The 18,117-nt window shown below is 34.8% G+C and overlaps 1 protein-coding gene across 4 annotated transcripts in view; it reads left to right on the forward strand.

Moving 5' to 3' along the window:
• Positions 1-18,117, forward strand: part of CEP128 (centrosomal protein 128) — a 396,245-nt gene that overhangs the window by 32,849 nt on the left and 345,279 nt on the right. For all 4 annotated transcript variants that reach the window (XM_055304558.1, XM_055304557.1, XM_055304559.1 and 1 more), the window contains exons 5-8: positions 2,505-2,631; positions 3,638-3,756; positions 7,070-7,161; positions 11,159-11,231. In XM_055304558.1, the coding sequence (XP_055160533.1) occupies positions 2,505-2,631; positions 3,638-3,756; positions 7,070-7,161; positions 11,159-11,231 (411 nt within the window). The remainder of the gene's footprint in view (positions 1-2,504; positions 2,632-3,637; positions 3,757-7,069; positions 7,162-11,158; positions 11,232-18,117) is intronic.

Here is an 18,117-nt window from a genome sequence, read left to right on the forward strand (position 1 = left end):
AGAAGTGATGAACTAAAAATAGACTTATCCTGATGGGGGCAGAAGCCCAGCTTTGAATCATCGTGGTTCCTAACTAGATTAAGTTATTTGGATTTCCTAGTGACCCTAGCCTGACTTCCTGCTAGAAGCGAAACCAAATCCTTTCTGGAGGAAGATGTCATCCAAAGTTTTAAATGATCTCCACAGTTTTTCATATCTGATGTCTATCATATGATAAGTAATTACGCATAAGAAAATTTAAGAAGTGACTGAACAGCAAGGAAAAAAACCAGACAGTAGAAACATACATGAGAATATGAAAAAATTCTGATTAACCTGTTCAAGAAATTAAAAGACACGATTGAGAATTTTGACAAAGAATTGGAAACTCCAAGAAAGAACCAAATGAAAATTACAGAAACTGAAAAATATAACTAAAATAAACAGATAAATAAAACCAATCCTGTTAAATAGGGGATTTATAGTAGGGATTAAATAGCAGTTAGTATTACATTGAAGAGATAATTAATGGATTAGGTAGGCCAGCATAAGATAGAATTTATAAAATGAAAGATATCAAAGTATAGATTCCATGATCTCTATGGGTCAAAAATGGGATAACTACAAATAAAGCCTTACACTGTTATATCATAGTAAAACCATTGACAATCCAAGTCAAAAGAAGTCTTAATAACTAGAGCTAAAAAGGTCACATTACTTAGAAAACGTTAATAAGAAATGACCGCTGACTTTGCTTCTAAAAGCTTAGTGACATCAGGCTTTATGTGAAAGATGTGAATAATAAAGATAAACAAAAAGTTAATAGAGCTGGTTCTGTCACTAACTTGTGTGATCTAAAGTCATTGTACATTTCTAGTCCTTTTTTTGTGTTACAGTTCAGATTTGAGCTTCTTAATATGGTTTAATTTTATTCAGAGCTTATCATAGGTTGCTGATACACCATTTCATAGTCTTTGGTCTATTTACATGTTAGATTTAGTTTTATTTTACTTATGTATAAATTATTCTCAAGGTAGACCTTGTTTTCCTGGGCCTACTCCGTGTATTTCTCTGGATTAATAGGCTGGGTCATATAGCTAGTGAATGCTTAGGGAGGATGGTATTTTGTATATCCCAAGTTAGGAAAGCAGGGGACAGAGAGTGTAGAAATGAGAGCAGCATTAGAATTGCATTCCTGAAATTTTATTTCTTTTAATCTGGACTGTTTTATCCTTGGTTCTCCAGGAGAGCTAAATCCAAATAACCAAAATGAAGAAGGGTTTGCTCATTTGTTATTTATATTGTTTCATCTGTGCTTTCCCTTCAACTGAGGCTATTTTTTTTCTGCACAGTTCCCCAAGGACACCAAATTGCTCTCTCCATAAGTGGTCCTCTACTCTTTACTGCTGGCTAAATTTAAGAAACTTTGTTTTCTCAATCATTTGTTTTGATGTTCTCTTTAAAGAGTTATGGGTGACGTGTTCTATGCATCTATATATTATTTTTATTAATACTGTTTTTTATTTATCCTTGGATAAGATATCTAGGCCTGAAGCTGCCCAGCAATTCAGGGTATTTGGATTTTTCTCAGCTTTACTCTCTCTTCTTTGGGCTTCAGTTGAATCCTCTTTTCAGGTCTGTAGTTGTGTATAGCTCTGAACGTTATTCTATGTATTTAGTGTCTTTTGTAGCTCTTAAGGTCTAAAAGATGTCTTATATCATCCCTGCTGACTGACTCCCTAATAATCTGAAGAGAGCATTCAGACTACTGTATTCTCTTCTGTGTATTAACAGTCTGACATCTGACCACATAGTTTTCTGGAATTTGAAGTCTTTGAATGAATGAAAAGATGTTCTGATATACAGTTGGGCAATGCATATTATTTTAATAGCAGCAGTCACTGTGAGAGCTGGTCAGTTTTCTGTTTGTTATAGACCTGAGGCTTCTGAAGGAGTATTTTGAAGGGAGCAAGACTCTTTCTCTTTTTTTCAGATATATGGCCTTATTAAGTTTCTAAACATGGATGGCATGTCAATTAGATATTTAATCTGCTTTTGTAAGCCTGTAGGTAGTAGTCCTGTCTTTCACATTCTGCTAATAGATGGAATAGGTAGCAACAGATGCTATTTAAAACCAGATGCTAGGGAACCCTGGGTGGCGCAGCGGTTTAGCGCCTGCCTTTGGCCCAGGGCGCGATCCTGGAGACCCGGGATCGAATCCCACGTCGGGCTCCCGGTGCATGGAAGCCTGCTTCTCCCTCTGCCTATGTCTCTGCCTCTCTCTCTCTCTCACTGTGTGACTATCATTAAAAAAAAAAAAAAAAAAAAAACAGATGCTAGAATTGATTCTGAGAATATTTATGTTTACTATATTGATGTTTCCTAACATACCTTACTACAATTTTTTTCTGATATAAATTCATTTAGGGAGCTCAGATTATTCAGAAGTAGCTTTAAAAATCTCTTGTCTGTTTGTATTTGGAATTGTTTAGGGAGCATAACTTCTCCTTCATTATATTCTTTAGTTAAAAGAAAGCTTGGAACAATCAATAGGTCAACTGCGGAGTCAACGTTTATTGAGACACTCAGGAGGGAGGAGTATTTCTGTTACGAGTCTGAGTGCAAGTGACCTTGATGGTGGCACTGTGACAGGTAAGCTCTTCACATGTTTTGAAACCTTTTTTTGCTTTACAAATATTTGTGAAACATATGTTGAATACATTTACTTCTTTGAGTACTAGGACCCATACATGAAATCATACAAATAAGGTTAAGATGCAGTTGTCACTGATTTTTATGGTACCTATTTTGAAATATGTTCAGTGGGACTTTGTTATTCTAATACTTTTGTTCTCAGACTCCATAGACTACATGACAAAACCTGGATTTAATCATCTGCCTCTAATTAAAAGGAATACACAAATAGGATTTACTGTGTGGTATTCTTTTTAGATGAGAAGTCTTGTCCCAGCTTCCCAGTTTTCATAGTCTGATTAGAGATATCCTATAACACTTGTTAAGAACAGGTGAATTTTATCTTTGTTGCACAGCTAGATTTCAACAGCTAGATTACAGATATAACACTTGGTTTGCCTGTAGTTAATCAACTACTTCAACACTGAGATCACATTTGAATGGAAAAGATTTAGTCTGGAGTGAAGAGAGGTGATTTACATAGAAGTAAACATTAGTAGCCAGCTTTGTTAATATTGCTATTGATCATAATACAGATTAAAAATTGGACACAATCAGCTATTTTCTATGTAGATTTTATTGATTTTTAAACAAGATTCAAATATTAGATTACTTTTTTTAAATTCTGTTTTATTGGTATTGTTATATTTTAGAAAGACATAAAAGTTATTTTTATTTACCAATTTATTATTCTTAAATAAGGGAAATACTATATTACATCTTTGAAAAATATAGCAAATTAGAACTTTTGATATTTTCTATTTCCAGGTTATTTCTGTTGCTTATGCTGTATGCTTAAAGAACAAAATTAGTGCCGATTTAGTGACCCTAGCAAGATACTCAGGAAATAGTCTGGGTTAGAGCCTATGTATATATCCCTGTCTGCTATATATTTTCTGATCAAAATTTTAGGTCGTTTCTTCTCCTACATGTTTTTATTCTTTCTTTTCTTTCATCTCTGAAGAGAGCTACCGATTTCCACCTACCTCACCTCTCAAGAACTATGGGGACCAACAGGGCAGTAAACGAATTAGGTCCAGAACTGGTGTCCGATTTGTTCGGGATCCTGACGACGTGGGCCAGGTACTTTGTACCATTCTGTAATCTGTGTTTGATCTTTTTTTTTTTTTAAACCAAGTAAGCTATTTTATTTTCAATATTATTATTATCATTTTTAATCAGTATTATCATTTATTTTGAATTTTGTAATGGAGGAGTATGTTTTGTGGAATATTTAAAGGTGAATTTAGCTGGACATGTTTTGTTTCCTTGTTCAGGTGACTTACTCTTCTGTAAGCCTTGCTAAAGTCAGCTACTTATTATTTTGCTAACTTTGTTTTAATATAAACAAGTTAGTCCATGTGTGATTAACCTATTGGTTTTTTTTCATTAGTGTTTTTCTGATTGTTGAATCCCTGATGGAACTACTTAATATAAGCAAGAACTTTTCTACTTTTTTCATGTATTTCACGTACTCACTGAAGATTTTGGAAGTGTTGGTTTCTGTAGACATACTTCTTTTTCTACTTCTTTAAAGTTCCCTATAAGAGCTGGAAAAAATTTTTCTTGTTGCCTTGAGTAGCTAAATTAATTAGATAAGGGCTAGAGGATGTTGGTGATTTTGACATCTTTGTTTTGGTGGTTTTAGGATTGTAGGCTCAGAGTTTGTCAGGATACTCACCTGTAGCGTTTGCTGGTTATAGTATAAGATAGAAGTAACAGAACCAAGTGCATGAGAAGGCACCTTATAGAAACTTTTCCTCGAGGATTCCTGGGTGGCTCAGTGGTTTAATACCTGCCTTTGGCCTAGGGCATGATCCTGAAGTCCCAGGATCAAGTCCCACATCAGGCTCCTGCATGGGGCCTGCTTCTCCCTCTGCCTGTGTGTCTGCCTCTCTCTCTGTGTCTCTCATGAATAAATAAATAAAATCTTAAAAAAAAAAAAAAAGAAACCTTTCCTCTACTGTGGTGTTTTTTTTTTTTTTTTTTTTTTTGGTAGGTGCAGCTTGCTAGAATGGATTATATGATGATGAAGCCTAGAATAGAGAATATCCTAACATTCATTTACTCTTTTATTCTGTTTATTTACCACCAATATTCTGGGACAGTGCTTGTGTTAAGCAAAAATCCTGCCTTTTTGTGGAGCTTGTAAGCTAGAAGTGGGAAAGGCTGTTTATTAATCAAATAAGTGCATAAATAAACCCCATGATTGTGAACTGAGATGCATGCTACAACAGAAAGTACAGGGCCATGGTAGTAAGTGGTAGAGGGACTTACCCCAGTCAGGGAAGGTTTTCTGAAGAAAGGCTGATGAGCTGAGACCTGAAAGTTGAGTGAGTCATTTTAGGTAGAACAAATCTCTTGGCAGGAAGGAAGCCAACATCTATTAGCAACTTGAAGAAGTCCATGTAATTAAAGACATATGAAGAGGTGAGACTGTGCACAGTCTTGTAAGAGAGCGATAGTTACTTTGAGAAAAATTCCTCTAGTGTAGGAAAATGGAATCAATGTGGGCAACCGAATTAAGAGGATATTGCTGTGTTGTGGGTGTGAAACACTAGTTAGTTGGATTAGGATAAATGGAGTTGAAGGAAAGGGAGATAGATTGAAAAGCTATTTGGTAGGTAAAATGAAAGGCGTTGAAGATCAGATGACTCGGTGGAGGGTGAGAATGATCGAAAAGGAGGTATCAAGGTTGAGTCCTAGGATTCTTATTTGCAAAACTGGAAAATCATGGCAAAATCCAAGTGAATGGTCTGCTCTTCATCTACTATATTACCTCCACTCTCTCTTTTTAACTGTTATTCCTGATTTTAAGTCTCTTTTCTTAAGATGACCTTTGGTTCCACATTGACTGTGTACTTTATTAATGCCCTACATATCATTTGTCATTTTGTTTACAGATCTGTCCCCTGTGTTAAATTCTGAGCCCCTTGTTTTCTACCATAATTGCTGGCACTGATTAGTTCAATGTGCATTTGTTGAATTGAATCAATTTGTTTTTTCTGCATATGTATATGACTTAAATTTTTTTCATTGTAAATTATAGTATACATATACATATATAGTGTACTACATACTAACAACTAAAAGTACAGTAATGTAAATGAAAATCCATGTAACCACCACCCAGGCAAAGAATCAGAGCATTATTGTGTCCCTAAAACTTTTATGCTCCCCCTGTCTCCAAGAGCTATCAACTATCTTGACTTTTATAATAATCATTTTCTTGCTTTAATACAAAACAAAACATCTGTAATACTTAGATCTTGTTTAGTATTGCTTGCATTTAAACTTTAAATAAATGGAATAACACTGTATGTTGTTTTGTGCTTTCTTTCAATTGATGTTTTTGACATTTAGCCTTACTAATGTGTAGGTAGGTTTGATCACTTCATTTTTACTGTTATATTCCACTGGGAGAATATATCACAATTTATTTATATCCATCCTGTTCTTTTTTTTTTTAAGATTTATTTATTTATTCATGATAGAGAGAAAGAGAGAGGCAAAGACACAGGCAGAGGGAGAAGCAGGCTCCATGCCGGGAGCCCGACGCGGGACTCGATCCCAGGACTCCAGGATCACACCCTGGGCCAAAGGCAGGCGCCAAACTGCCGAGCCACCCAGGGATTCCCCTCCATCCTGTTCTTAATGGACTTTTGGTTTATTTTCAGTGTTTTTGTTATGAACAGCGCTGCTTCAAACATTCTTGTATGTGGATCCTGGTGGTGTGGGCAAGAGTTTCTCTGCAGCATGGATTGGCATACTATGGCATGTGGTCTAGTTGAATAGAGTTCTTTTGTAGCACAGCCATGCTCATTTGTTTATGGCTACTTCTGTGCTAAAATGGCAGCACTGAGTAATTTTAACAGAGGTCATATAGACTGAAAGCCTGAAATATTTGCTGTTGTACCCTTTACAGAAAAAGTTTGCTGACCTCTTTTTTTGGGGGTGAGGGGGTTTCTAAAAGGACTGGAATTACTGTACTATAAAGGATGTGATGGTTAATGTTTTATATAACCTTCAAAAAATTGATTTTCTTTGGAAAAATATTTCTTTCAGAATAGACATTTATTATGTCTTTTTTAAAAAACAATTTTATTATTTATTTATGAGAGACACAGGGAGAGAGGCAGAGACAGAGGCAGAGGGAGAAGCTGGCTCCATGCAGGGAGCCCGATGTGGGACTCGATCCTGGGACCGCGTGATCACGACCCTAGCCGAAGGCAGATGCTCAACCACTGAGCCACCCAGGCGTCCTGACATTTATTATGTCTTAACATTATAAAATTTGGGCATTAGTCCAAAAAGTAAGTTCTTACTAACCTCAGTAAATCTTCATGGAAGAATTAAACAGATTCCTAAATAGATAATTATCTTTTGCCTTTACCAGCTTCATTCCTTTCATCAGTCCCTCCGAGACCTCAGCAGTGAACAGGTTCGGCTTGGAGATGATTTCAACCGGGAACTTGCCAGAAGAAGCCGGTAAAAGCAGAATATGGTTTTTGTTGGAGGCATGAGTTATTAGAGGAAAACAATAAATTCTGTAATTGACATGTTTACATGAATTTAAAAAACAGTGCTGTTTTATACCAGTATTTTAAAATTTATTAATAGAACAGTTTAAAATTCTTAGAATTTAGAATGTATCATGACTACATGTTAGACAAATTAATTTCATATTTTTTTAAAGATTTTATTTATTTGAGAGAGAGAGCGCACACACATGAGCAGAGGGAGGAGCAGAGCAAGAGGGACAGATTCCCTACTGAGCAGGGAGCCCAACGTGGGCCTCTGATCCCAAGACCCTGAGGTCATGACCTGAGCTGAAGTCAGATACTTAATCAACTGAGCCACCCAGGCGCCCTTTAATTTCATATTTTTAAAAACATTTTAATTTACTACACTGAAGCACTGCTGTTACAGAGAGATACATTGTGACACCTTAGCATAGAGGTCAATTTGCAAATACATTGGAAAGGGTGAGAGACGGAGGCAGAGACCAATCTGATATTTTAGCTTTCAGTTGAAACCTTCAAAAGTGAGTGTTTTATATCTGACAAGTCTTTGCAGTTTTATCAATTCTTGGTAGTCCCCAACAAATAATCACTTTATTTAAAATTTCTTCACTGTCTTTTCATTTTTATCATCAACAGTGACAGTTGGCTTTCATTCAGAGGCCATATTTTTGCAAGAAACTAAACATTTTTATTCCTTCTCAAGAATCACAGTCTATATACAGCAGTGATGGGAGAACAACAAACCTGAATGGAAGTTTGTTTACTAAGTTCCCTTGCCAACTACCAAAATCAGCTAACAAAATCATTCCACACACCAGTTTTTTGTTACTATAGCAAAAAGAGTCAAAGCTATAAATGTTAAATATGTGATTATCAACTGTAGTCTGTATAATGTACTTGCTTTTAAATGGGGAAGGCAGGAAATTTAGTAATAAGAAATATGTTACTATTACTTCTACTCCTAATAGTTAATATTATTGAACACTTACTACATGCCAGATAGATTTAGGTTTAATTTTAATAATAACCCTAGTGAGTTAGTCATCATTATTTTTTCCAGTTTTTGGATGTGGAAAGGGGCACAGAGAGATGAAGTAACTCAGCTTGCTGGAGTTCAAATGGGAGATGTGGTGAAATCAGCTTTCAGGTGTAGGCAGTGTGGCCCCAGAGTATTTGCTCTTTATCACGTATAGTACCCTGTGATTCAAGGCCATTTTCATTTATAGCTGGTATGAATAAAGAAATTAAGTTCTTGAATTGTGAGCTAATATTGTTGGTCTATATTTATTGCCAGTCTTTTAAACTGGTAAAGGTTAGTTAATTTTAAAACTAGGTATTTGTTTTTGACAAGTTGATAAAATCAGCAGAATGGTGTCAATATTTTATGTTCTTGGATTGCTTTATATGCAGCTTTTACACTTTGAAGAAAGGGTACAAATTAAGCATTAGGAAAATGAATTTTAGGAATTTGTCCTATAAGAAGACAAAGGAAAAGGGAAGTTATAGGGATGATTTACTTATTTAGTTTAAGAGATCATGTGGCTCTGCAGTGGTGGACTGGGAATCTTCTAATCCATGGCCTGGTGCCATCTGATAATAGTCTATATACTCAGAGGCATGTGTGAAGCAGAGAAACTTAAGTTAAATTAGGAGTCAAGTTTCTTCTGGAACCTGGTGACTTAGCTTTGTGAATGAGGAAGATTTTAGGATCCCATTCTGCTTTACTTATACCACAAATTCTTAATTTATGTTTATAAAAGTACCAGGTAGGAAATTGCTAGTTTAACTTTCTGTGTGATTCAGAAAGATTGATATTTTCATTTAATTACTAACTTTTCATTTTTTGACATTACAAAAGGTACCTTGAAGTAAAACTACACCGGAAAGCAAGCTTTTAGAAAGGATTAAATAAAGTTTAACTTAGAACTCACTTTGGATGCCATATGGAAAATTGATTTGGGAAGGGCAAGTTAGAAGACTATTGCATTAGAGATGATGGCTTGACCAGGATTATGGCAGGAAAGAGATGGACTGGGCTATGTTTCAAGATATTTTTTTGAGATTGAAGAGGTAGGATTTGGCATTGATTGAATATGAGGGGTAAAGGAGAATAAATCAAGGATGACTGCCAGATGTCTGACTTGAGTAGCTGGGAGATGGTAATTCCACTTCCTGAAATATGGAAGGCTGGAAAGGATAGATCAGGTATAGAAATTAAGGGTTTGGCATTGGATATCTGAGGTTTGGGATGCCTGGGAGATTTCCAGATGTAAAATGTGAAGCTAGATATTTACTCTGAAGTTCAAAGGAAAAGTCTGTTAGAGATGTGAATTTAAGAGTGATGAGCACATAGAGGTAGTATTTAGAAATGGGTGAGATCTAGAAAGGAGAACATCAAGGACAGGGTTGAGTTCCAAAAACTTCCAATATTAGAAGTCTTATATACATAGAGGAGGGGCCAGTGAGATGTGAGAAATCCAGCAGTATATAGAACTACAAAAGTTAAGAAAAAGGTACAAGTAAAGACATTTTTAGAGATTTAAAGACTTAGAAAATTTATCTTTTAGAGTAAAATTTACTCTAAAAGGTAAATTCTTCCTGAGTACATTACCTAAGAACATATAAGTAAAATAAGAGGATAAACAAGAAAAAGGGAGATGCAGACTATGAGAAATAAACTAACCCAGAAACTTGGTTATCATTCCAATCCCTGGAATGATAGCCATATAGGAAATATTCACTCTAAATTAGAGCAGGAAGTAGATGTCCTTTGAGAAGAATGTAGTCAACAAGAATGGGTAGATTCTTTTTCTTTTTTTTTTTTTAAAGATTTTATTTATTCATGAGACACACACACACACACACACACACACAGAGAGAGAGAGAGAGAGAGAGAGGCAGAGACACAGGCAGAGGGAGAAGCAGGCTCCATGCAGGGAGCCCGACGTGGGACTTGATCCCAGGTCTCTAGAATCAGGCCCTGGGCTGAATGTGGCACTAAACTGCTGAGCCACCTGGGCTGCCCTGGAGTAGATTCTTAATAGATGATTCTGTAGAAAGAGAAAAATATCAATGTGATAAATAAAACCCATATAAGGTCAAAGGATGAGAAACTAGAAAAAAACAAAAGCACAAGAAAGTTAATGATCCAAGTATGAAGCTGACTAAAATGGAGACATGATAGAATGTAAGCAAAGAGCATCAATTCTCTATGATGGAATAATTCATAAGAGGTATAAATTTATTGAGTAAATTGCATAGGCAGCCAGTAGAAAAACTTTAAAAATGGTAATGAATGTATCTGAAATTGGAGAGGGGTATCAGCTAAGTATTTCAAAACAGTCAGTTGACAGTATCTAGAGATGAAAATGATGGAAGTAATCAGCGAAAGAATGGAAATGGTTGAGCATGGGTGCTATGTGGAACCAGGGGTAAGAGGTGTGAGAGAGGAAGGGCTTTGCATTTATTTGTAAGTTCTTCTGTATTATTTGATTATTTATCATGTGTGTTACTAATTTGTTGGGAATAAAGGTACTGAGAGGTAAGTTGGTGATGACAGAGTTTGGATAGCTCACATGGATGTAATTTGATTACAGATTACTAGTGGGGGTGTGAGATCAAGTTTTGTCCTCCACCCCCCTCTACCCTTTGTTTTTAATATAAAATGAAATATATTGCAGGCTGTTTATTGAAGATGGTATTCCAGTATACTTCTCAGAGTGTAATTCCCAAATCAGCACCATCAGCATCAACTGGGGATTTGTAGAAATGCACGTTCTTGGGCACCATTGCAGATCTGCTGATTCAGCAGCCCATCTTTTTAAGTCTTCCAGGTGTTTCATATGTTGGCTGATGTTTAAGGACCACTGCATTAGAGTATTATGTAATAACATTATTATGTTGTAAATGTCACAAATTGTATTTTCTTAAGCAGCCAACTTGAAATATTTTTCTTCGCCTAGGTCGGATGCTGAAACAAAAAGAGCTTTGGAAGAATTGACTGAAAAACTTAATGAAGCCCAAAAACAAGATGTGGTGAGAACTCTTTGTTAAAAAAATAAATAAAAAATTCCCTATGCAGATGATAGAGTGGCTGGGCTGGTTGTAATCATAGCGAAGTTTAGTGGATTTTAACTTTTTGAGTAGTATATGTCATTTTGTCTAAACTTTGTTCTTATACTTCTGATAAAACGTTCATGAATTTTGGGTATTGAAGTTTAAATATTTACCATGATGATATATTAGAGGTAGAATTCACTTATTTTGGGGCACCTGGGTGGCTCAGTTGGGTCCTGGAATCAAGCACCAGATCAGAATCCCTGCTCAGTGAAGAATCTGCTTGTTCTCCCTCTGCCCCTCCCTCTGCTCATGCGCTCTCTTTCTCTCAAATCAATAAAATCCTTAAAAAAAAGAATTTATTTAATTTTTAGAGTTTCCTTATGAATATTCAGAAGGGACCCAGTGATTCCATGGCTTTTGTTAAATGATATTTGAGAGATACGGAATTTTTTGATAGTGACTCCGTAGCATTCCTCGTTAAGTATTTTCAGTATTTTCATTTTACCTGTGTGTGTAATCACAGTTGCTGCAGAGACCTGCAGTCTGTTGTTTGACATGGTGCTAACTGAAAATACCCCTAATTTGTTTTATTATCTCAAACTCAGATTGTTAATAGTCATTATTCAGTGGTTTCTGTTTTATCAAATCACAGTCCTTGGTTGAATTAAAGCGAAAATGGAGTACATACAGTGTGTGTTTCTTTCCATCATAATTTGTTTCTTTCTTTTTCTTTCTTTTTTTTTTTTTAGGAGAAAAAAATTAATAGAAATTGTCAACTAAACTTGGAAATTTACCAACTTCAAGAACAATGTGTATTTATTCATATCCCATAGTACCTTTTGTACTATGGGAATGATAGCGGACAGAATTTTTTTCTTAACGTGTTTCATTAAAACTGAAATTGTCCTAATAAGGGCAGATATTTTTTCTGCAGTTTTTATTATGTTGACAGTTCCTTACATACGTATGTTGAGTTTATTGTGGAGCTTGAATTTATTGGCCACGTACGCTAAGAGATGGGTATGCTCGTTCTATTTCCAGAGACATCAACTTAGTTACTCTTCTTGCAGTGAAATTTGCCCATTTCAAAAATTTATTTATTTTTTTAAAGATTTTATTTATTTATTCATGAGATAGAGAGAGAGAGAGAGTCAGAGACACAGGCAGAGGGAGAAGCAGGCTCCATGCAGGGAGCCTGATTTGGGACTTGATCCCGGGTCTCCAGGATCACACCCTGGGCTGAAGGCAGCACTAAACTGCTGAGCTACCCGGGCTGCCCCCATTTCAAAAATTTGAAAAAACATCTGGCCACATGAAAGCACATTCATCTTGTGCTTTTGGTGCTGATTTATTTGCCCCAGAGAGATGAAGATACACTGTCTGTCTTCTGTTGAATAGACAAAATCTTTGTAGTTGGCAGCTGATGTGTGATCAGGTATGGAGTACTTCTTCTTCTTCTTTTTTTTTTTTTTACATAAAGTCCTACATTTTTTGAGGCATACCAAGACCTTCAGTTTAAGTCGTGCCAATCTAAAATACTTTTAACTATCATACTTCAAAAAACGTATTTTCTGAGATTAACAGATTGGTTCATTTCTTCGTTAATTGCAGTGGTTCACACAGCAAGAAGTTCTGCCACTGTCTGATTTACATATTATCTAAACAGGAACTGAACACACACTTTTAAGAATGTAGCTCCAAGATCCTCTGTAACTTACTAAACTATCTCTAGCTCTCTCATATATTCTAGAGTGGAGTTTGCCACCTAACAGCAGAACCTGCTAAAGCTTTGTCTCTTAATTTTTAATTTTCTAAATTTGGAGGTATAATTTACTTATAGAAAAGTACATGTATTAGTAAATAACTCAGTGAATTATTACAAGGTGAACAGGCCCATGTAACCACCACCCAGATCTACAAATAGAGCATTACCAGTACATGGAAGCTGCCTCATTCCCACTCCAATTAATAATTTCTCCTCCTGTTTCCAAGATGACTATTTTGACTTTTTAGCTCATGCTAATTTTGACTGTTTTGAATTTCTTAATATAAGTGGAATCCAATAGGGCATTTTTTTTGTGTCTGTTTTTTGCTAATCCTTAAGGTTATGATATTTCTGGATATTGTGTCAAGTACTAGCAGTTTGTTCATTTTTATTGCTCTTTGGTATTCCATTGTATGGATTTGCTGCAGTGTATGTTAACATGATATTTGAATTATTTAAATTTTGGGCTATTACAAATAAGGTTGCAGTTAGTAATCTTACTCATGTTTTTATTTTATTTATTTTATTTTATTTTATTTTATTTTATTTTATTTTATTTTATTTTATTTTATTATTTTTTTTCTTATTCATGATTTTAGTTCACATACACATGCATTTCTGTTGGTACATAACATGGAGTACAATTGTAACATGGCTTCAAATTTAGCAGATATTGATAACTAAGTTTCCAAAGTGTTTGCATTAACTTCCACTTCCACTGACAATGTAGGAGAATTCATGTTGCTTTTTTCATCTTTTCCAGTACTTGGCCTTATTAGCCTTTTAATTATAGCCAGTATGTTAGGTGTTTATAGTGTCTTATCATTGCTGTAATTTGCATTTTCATTTGTCTTTTCTAGAGTTTCTCATCTTTTGGCCTAATATGGGCCTTATTTATTACATCGTTGATATTTTCCCCCAATTCCTTACTGAATTGTCTCAGGAATCTACTCCATTCTTTTTGGCTTTTGGCTAATTTCTTTTTTGAGATTTCAGTTTGCTTCTTTTGCCCATTTTTTAAAAAATTGGATTTCTTTTTGTTATTGATTTGTGAGAGGTCTTTATATATTTTGTATATGAGCACTCTGTCAGTTATTTGTATTACAATGTTGTCTTCAATTGTCTAGAGCTGTTTCTTCTCACTCTTGAAATTCTCTTAATGGGATTTTCTGTTGAAATTTAATCTAGTTCAGTTTTCCATGTTTTCTTTTGTGGTTGGTGCCTTTTTGACCTGTTTGAGAAACTGTTCTCTATCCTCAGATCATGAAAATATTTTCTTATGTAATATTCTAGAAGCTTATTGTTTTACCTTTTATATTAAGATTCTAATCTTTTATATTAAGATTCTAAAAAAAAGATTCTAATAGCTACTTAGAATTGATATTTAAGGTATGAAGTAGGGATCATATATTTAAATGAATATCTAATTGATTCAGTTTCATCTATTGAAAGAGCCACCCCTTTGTTATTTCTTTACAGTCCCATCTTGGTCATAAATCAAATGTCCACATGTGCAGGTATCTGTTTCTGGACTTATTCAATCCTCTGGTTCATTTGTCTATTCCAGTGTTTATATCACTCTATCTTGATTACTGTTGCTTTTATGATAAGTTGTGATATGGTAAAGTCCTTCCATTTTGTTCTTCAAGTTTATCCCATGTATTCTTTACTCTGCATTTCTGCATTTATTTTATTTTATTTTTAAAATATTTTATTTATTCATGAGAGAGAGAGAGACAGAGAGAGGCAGAGACACAGGCAGAGGTAGAAGCAGGCTCCATGCAAGGAGCCTGATGCGGGACTCGATTCCTGGTCTCCAGGATCACACCCCAGGCTGAAGGTGGCGCTAAACTGCTAAGCCACCTGGGCTGCCCCTCTGCATATATTTTGGAATCAGCATATGAAATTATTAAAAACCTGGGATTTTGATTAGATTACACTGTATCTATAGGCCAACATTGGAGAGAATTGACATTTTTACAATGTTGAGTTTTCCAATTCATGAACATAGCAAATTTTTCCATTACTATTTATAGCTTTTATTTATTTATTTACTTATATATTTAATATCCTTCTTAAAAGATTTTATTTTTTTATTTGAGAGAGAGAGCAAGAGAGAGCATGAGCAGGGGGGGAGAGGCAGAGGAAGAGGGAAAAGCAGGCTCCCTGTTGAGCAGGAAGCCTGACGTGGGCTTGATCCCAGGACCCTGAGGTCATGACGTGAGCAGAAGACAGACACTTAACCAACTGAGCCACCCAGGCACCCCTATAATTTTTTATCTAGAGATCTTATGTGTTATACATCATTTTTAAGGATTTAAGGTTTATTTTTAGACTTTTATATTTTTATGCCATTTTTTAGAGTATCATTTAACATCAAAAAAATTAACAGTATTAGTACTGTCTCTTAAAAGTCTTTATTATTTGTTTTTAGAGGGATGGGAGGAGCGGAGGAGGAGGGAGGGAGAGAGAGAATCTTAAGCTGAGTGTGGCTCCTAATGTGGAGTTTGATCCTATGACCCTGAGATTGTGACCTGAGCCAAAATCAGGAGTTGGACACTTAAATGATTGGGCCTCCCAAGCACCCCAACAATCTTTGTCTTTTACTTGTAGGATTTACCCTCTTTCAGTTAATGTAAATATCTATTTAATTTGTGTAAATCTACCATCTTATTATTTGCTTTTCAATTGGTTTCACCTCTATTTTTCTTATATCTTTTGGATTTATTAGTTTTAATTTTTAAATTTTATCATATTTATTAGCTTGCTCATTGTACCTTCTTTTGTTCTTTCCATGGTTAACATAGGGATTAGAACATACACCCTTGATTTATCAAATATTAATATAAATTAGCACTTTATTACAGGGGTCTGTAGTACAGAAAGTACAGGGGTCTAAGAACATCCTTAACGCCAATAACCTCTGTTAATAAAAAATGCTTTCATGTTCTTATTATCATTAATTTTAATATTATATATAATTGAGCCACATAAAACATTACTGTTTATGTTTTATTCTGTAATTGTTCAATTTTACCCCTTGTATTTATTCTCAGCATTCTTCATTTCTTCCTGTGTCTCATTCCTTTTTGCATCCTGAGATTCCTAACCTGCCTTAATGACATACTTTGACATTTTCTTCAGAGTGAATGAGCATATTTGCCTGAAAGAATCCTATTTTATTTAAAAAAAATTTTTTTTAAGAATCCTATTTAGAATTTCATTTGGAGTGGGTTCTTTGGTGACACATCCTCTCTGTCTGAAAATATCTTTATTTCACTTTCTTTGTTGGAAGATATTTTCACTGGATATAAAAATCTGGAGAGTCTTTTTTTTTTTTTTTGAGTTTGTATTTCGAAGGTATTTTTCATCATTTTCTCAGTTCCATTGTTTCTTTTGAGAAGTCAGCAGTTAGTCTTGTTGGTGCTTTTTTGCTGGTAATACACAGTTTTCTCCAAATTGCTTTTGAGTTTTTCCTCTTACTCTTTGGTTTTCTACAGTTTTACTATGATGAGCTTAGTTGTGTTCTTTTTGAATTGTGCCATTCCCTTTGTCTCTTAGGTTCATTTTTATAAATTCTTATTCATTTTTTTCATTCTTTAAATATTTTATTCTAACCTTTTATTTAATTATTTATTCTTTCTTAAACCAAATCAACTATATTTACCCACCTACTGATTTTTTATTCTCAGTTATCACATATTTCACTTCTAGATTTCATGTCATTGTTTTTAACTTTGTAGTTCTTTGCCCATATCCTCAATCTGTGTATCTGTGCCTCATAACTCCATTGTCTAGATCTTCTTAAGGGCTGTTTCTATTTCTGTTATCTGTTTATCTTGGATTTTGATCACATTGTTTTTGCCTACTATTCATTTTTGATTATCTGGTTACTTTTGTCTGACAGAAAATAATGTTTCATTCTTACTTGATAAGGATACAAATTTGATAATTACTATGTATGAGATGATATATTTACTTATTATTATAGATTAAGGCCATAGCAATCATGGATTACCTTATTATTTTTGTTGAGCCATTTCAGTGTTGAAAATAAAGTGCTGAGTTTCAACTATTTCTAGTTCCCCTTATTGTTAGTGGATAACCCTTCAGGATTCTAGCCCAAAGGCTAGGAATAGGGTTGGGGAAGTTTAACCAGATACCCCCTTTCTTGGAAAGGCTGTCAACTCCAGTTTTTCTACTGTAACACTGCATGTCTGTTAAAAACAAAACAAAACAAAACAAAACTCTGTTTAGCTTCTCAGTATCACAACTGCTTTTTCTGAAGTGGGCTGATATTTCAGGGAGAAAAGATTGACTAACCTCTTTGAGTTTCTTTTCTTTCATCTTGCCTCATATATCTTTATTTCTTTCTAGCTTTCCAGTGCCTTAAAACTGTTTTTTGTTTAAAATAGTGTTTCTAGTTTTTTGGTCTGAATTATCTAGTCTCTTATTTTTGGAAATGAAACTCCCTGAATGTTTTTGTATATATCTGATTCAGTTACTGTATTTGATATTTCTAATGATATTTCTAAGAGGGTTTTGCTGTTTTGCAGCTATTATATGACTCTCTTTTAACTTGGTACATAGGTATATAACTTGTGAGCATGCCTATAACAAAGGCTTTGCTCCAAACTCAAATATCCTCACTGTTGTGCTGAGATTTTTCTAGTTCAGAGTAAGCTGTGGACATTTGTACCATCATGCTATTTTTTTTTTTTTTTTTTGACATAGCTGGTTGGGATAGTTTGAGTTTAGGGTTTGAAAAACTAATTTGCATAGTACACATTACCTTTCACTGCTTACAGAGAACCCATAGTGAAGAGTTGCCATTTCATTTTTATTTCTTTCATATAGCAGATAAAACTAGTAAGTACTATCTAGATAGTCAAGAGCGTTAATTAGTGTAGTTGGTATATACAGTTCACTAGTTTACCCAGCTGTCCAGTGTGCCCAGCTTATCAGGACATATCCTCTTATATTGTCTAAACCTGGAAGATTATACACACTTAATTGCCCTCTTGTTTGAATTGTTCAGCTGTCAGTTCCTCCCATCAGATTGTATTGCTATAGCTTGTTTTGTGTTTTCTGTAATTT

Source organism: Nyctereutes procyonoides, unplaced genomic scaffold (genome assembly GCF_905146905.1).
Source record: "Nyctereutes procyonoides isolate TBG_1078 unplaced genomic scaffold, NYPRO_anot_genome, whole genome shotgun sequence".
Lineage (NCBI taxonomy): Eukaryota > Metazoa > Chordata > Mammalia > Carnivora > Canidae > Nyctereutes > Nyctereutes procyonoides.